The sequence below is a fragment of the Drosophila montana genome, unplaced genomic scaffold (assembly GCF_035044405.1).
Source record: "Drosophila montana isolate Dmon_TW-CO22-7 unplaced genomic scaffold, ASM3504440v1 contig_1933_1, whole genome shotgun sequence".
Classification (NCBI taxonomy): Eukaryota; Metazoa; Arthropoda; class Insecta; order Diptera; family Drosophilidae; genus Drosophila; species Drosophila montana.
In genome coordinates, this window is record NW_026996852.1 from 30,766 (window position 1) to 34,389 (window position 3,624).

The following is a 3,624-nucleotide window of genomic DNA, read 5'->3' on the forward strand; positions in this document are numbered from 1 at the left end:
AAAGGTTTACTACCACGGTATTCGTTTCCTTTCGGTATCAAATTAAATGCATGTTTGTCAATCATGTCATTTAATTTAACAAAGATATTTGAAAATATGGTTGATCCCGCACAGATGAAACTTAAAACTTCGCCCTCCATTTTCCACAGAAGAAAACTTCGCCCTCAAATTATTTGACCTACATTTTCCACAAAGAAGCTTGGAAGCTTGATCGTGTACGACAGCCATTCAGAGTGCAACAGCGACCCCAACACGAAATTGATGTGTGCCTTTAAAGTTTAAATATTCGGACAATTTCACAATATGATACACACGGGTGAAAACCCGCACGTGTAAAATCTGTGTAAACCACATAGTAATATCTAAGCTAACAATTCCATTATTTATTGCAGTTAAGATTGACGCGGGAAAGTTTTTTGTCAACGCCAATCAAATCGTCTGACGCACGAAAAATGCGGAAGCCCATTAACTTAGAAATGAAGACGCAAGAACGTAATTAAGATGATATAGTTATAGGAATGATGCCTATAGATACCCTGTGCGATACGCTAAGACAGTGTTTTGGGAAGCTCAATTAGCAAGTGCGGAAAAATCTCGGAAAACGGTTCAATGATATTTTTATGTCAACCGTTCGATTGACTTCAAACTCATTTTAAAATATCTATGTAAAATGTTTAAAATGTGAGACATCATGATGCAGTACGGGAGATACTAATATTCCAACGGCTGCAGTGGGCCCAAATTAATTGCATCAAATTTGAAATAAAAAACCTGGCACGGCTAAGGTTGATAAACGCTAGTGGAATTATAAATTTGAATAAATTATTAAAAAACTAAATTTCTTTCAATAATGTATAAACTAAGTATAGTTACCATCTAATTTGTATTTATAATTTATTGTTTTCATTATATAGCATTTAAGAACAATTAACATTTATTTTTACATTAAACAAAACATTGCAAATGCAAATAGTATTTCCTGAAATTTTTCATATACATATTTTAAATTTCTAATAGCCTCCGCTAAATCGAAAATTCGATTTTTATAATGTCTTGTCATCGATAGTTAGCAGCTCTCATTTCTAAGCGTTGACAATAAACACTACGCCCGACTCACTTGGACGTTCCTTATGTGGGGCGACTACACGAAGAATTACCATCCAAAATGTTGCACTCGTTTATCGAGCTATCGATGTTTTAATAAATAATCTGTGGAAAAAATGGCATGTACAGTATGTATAAAAAGATAAAATTATTGCTTACGATACTAATTAATCTATTTTGTGTTTCAGGGTAGCGCGACTGGGAATCACAGCATAAATGTGAAGACACAATTCACTGCTATCTCTGAGGAACACCGACGTATCTGGGTAGGAAATCTGGACGCACGCATCACCGAGTAAGTTGTGAACTGTGCAATTGTGCATTCGATTTTTTCCCTCTGAATTGTGCTAATATATATATTTTTTTGACAACTATCGGTTTCAACTTCTCAAACTTATGCAAAAATGCGGTGCCATTGAAAAGTTTGACATGTTATTTCATAAGGGCGGTCCAATGGTCGGCCAGTCGCGTGGATATGCATTTGTCACATTTACACAAAATGAGGGTGCCACCAACGCAATTATAAAACTGGACGGAACTAATGTGGGTAATCGTTGTATAGCTGTGCGTCTTGCTAAGAACATCAAATATGTAAGTGAAGTCTTAACGTTGCCTGATACCAGTCTGCTTGGCACAAGCAGCTTTGTTACATATTTCAAAAATCACTTAGGATGATCTTCAAAGGCCCAAACCTCGCATAGAGATACCTGCACTGGGCAGAGTCAAGCGTGAAGAGAAGATAAGCAAAGCAGATGCCATTCGCGCCATTGAGGCCAAACTTAAAACTTTAGAGCGACAGACGGATAATAATTTGGAATTAAACACCATCGGACGTGATCAAAACGTGCCATTTATCCATCGCTATCAATTCAACAAGAGCCGTGAAGCTCTACAGCGTACTGGACCACACAGCAAATACAATAAAACTAAGTCATCCGCACCATATCAACGTCAGCTTCCCAAACGACGCTGAGTTAGACCTAATTAATATCTCAAAAACCACGTTTGATTTCATTAAACATTAGATTGGCTCGCTCTTAAGAAACAATATAAAGTTAATTCAGTTGGCTACAAACTTGAATTTTCTGCGCACGTCCTCAGGACACCTGACCAGGTATTTCACAGATGCAGTGGCATTCGCAACCGTATCAAAAATTGGCCAGATTGTCTGCTCTCCGCCAAACGCGCTTCAGCGCCAAGTTGCTATCAATTCAACAAGAGCCGTGAAGCCCTACTACATACTGGCAAACACAATAAAACAAAGTCATCCACACCATATCAGGGTCAGCTTCTCAAACGACGCTTAGATAGACCTAATTAATAATTTAGAGCACCTTCAAAACCCACCTTTGATTTGATTAAACATTAAATTGGATCGCTCTTAAGAAACGATATAAAATTACTTTATTTGGCTGCAAACATGAATTTGCCGCGCACGTCCTCAGGCAGGGGCACTGTGCCAGGGCAGGACACTTGACCAGGTATTTCACAGATGCAATGGCGTTCGCAACCGTATCCAAAGTTGGCCGGATTGTCTTTGCTCTCCGCCAAGCGCGCTTCAGCGACAAGTTGCTTACTAAAATTTGTAAAATTGTTCAACGCTAGATAACTTTTGAATGCAGTGTGGCCATATAAACAAATGCTTACCGTGTTTTTCCAACTACATTGATTAAGTGTTCAATGATTTCATCTCGATTCTTAGAATCAATGTCAATAATCATATCTCGCCCATCTTCAAAAAAGCAGCGCACAAAAGGCGAGGGCGCCATGTTTTTTAGAGTGACGACTTGTACATTCGGATTCCTGAATTGTATTTGTGGTATGTTCCAAAACACTAAGTCTCTGCGAGGAGATATATTTATTGAATTCGCATCATTATATAGAGATGTAATCGTACCTAGCGCCCGAATGATGGTTACCGTATGTGTTGTAATTGACGCTGAATATTCGCACGCTGTCTTTCAAAACTAGCTTCCCCTCATGTAGATATTTTAACGCACGCCGTATGGGCTCTCGTCCTTTCATAAATGGCATCACTTAATAATTGGTTCCGTTGAAGTTATAAAAAAAATTTATTACAATTGTCGCTTGTGTAATTCAGTCAGCCAGCTATCGATAGTCTCAAAAAACTAATACATATCGATATTTTAGAGTAGCCGCTACTCCAAAAAATATTCGATATTCTTTAAGTCATTCTACGTTTTAGTCACCCTATATAAGGAACGTCCAAATAAATCGGGGGTGTTGTTTTTTGCACTTTAACTTAAGTTTATTGTGTATGTTCTCAAATATAAGCAACTAAAAATTGACGATAACGCGGTGGCGGCGCAATTGATAAGTGCCGTGCAACAACAATATTACTGGACGATGAATTACCGATAGTTTTTAAATATCATCACTAACCAAATAACATATAGACTGGTGAAACCGTATATCTGGTGGTGACAATCGTTTTTTTTTGCGGCTTGTCCAAAGTCGCCTTCGTTTTTGTTCGGGTTCGAGTCATGCCCGCATGCTCTC

The 3,624-nt window shown here is 38.1% G+C and overlaps 2 protein-coding genes across 3 annotated transcripts; one reads left to right on the forward strand and one right to left on the reverse strand.

Annotated features, from left to right (window-relative positions):
* Positions 1-1,083: 1,083 nt before the first annotated feature.
* Positions 1,084-2,185, forward strand: LOC135441272 (probable RNA-binding protein 18). 2 transcript variants are annotated; one of them, XM_064700815.1, is made up of 4 exons: positions 1,084-1,232; positions 1,293-1,399; positions 1,482-1,695; positions 1,775-2,185. In XM_064700815.1, exons 1-4 carry the CDS (start codon positions 1,221-1,223, stop codon positions 2,075-2,077), a joined length of 636 nt encoding a protein of 211 aa, XP_064556885.1. In that variant the 5' UTR covers positions 1,084-1,220; the 3' UTR covers positions 2,078-2,185. The 2 variants fall into 2 exon arrangements, with proteins under 2 accessions (XP_064556885.1, XP_064556886.1); XM_064700816.1 differs by having other exon boundaries at positions 1,214-1,232; positions 1,528-1,695.
* Positions 2,186-2,469: 284 nt separating this feature from the next.
* mRpS25 (mitochondrial ribosomal protein S25) lies at positions 2,470-3,224 on the reverse strand. The gene is made up of 3 exons (XM_064700817.1): positions 3,002-3,224; positions 2,752-2,946; positions 2,470-2,680 (listed from the first exon to the last, which is right to left on the reverse strand). Exons 1-3 carry the CDS (start codon positions 3,136-3,138, stop codon positions 2,509-2,511), a joined length of 504 nt encoding a protein of 167 aa, XP_064556887.1. The 5' UTR covers positions 3,139-3,224; the 3' UTR covers positions 2,470-2,508.
* Between the last annotated feature and the right edge of the window lie 400 nt (positions 3,225-3,624).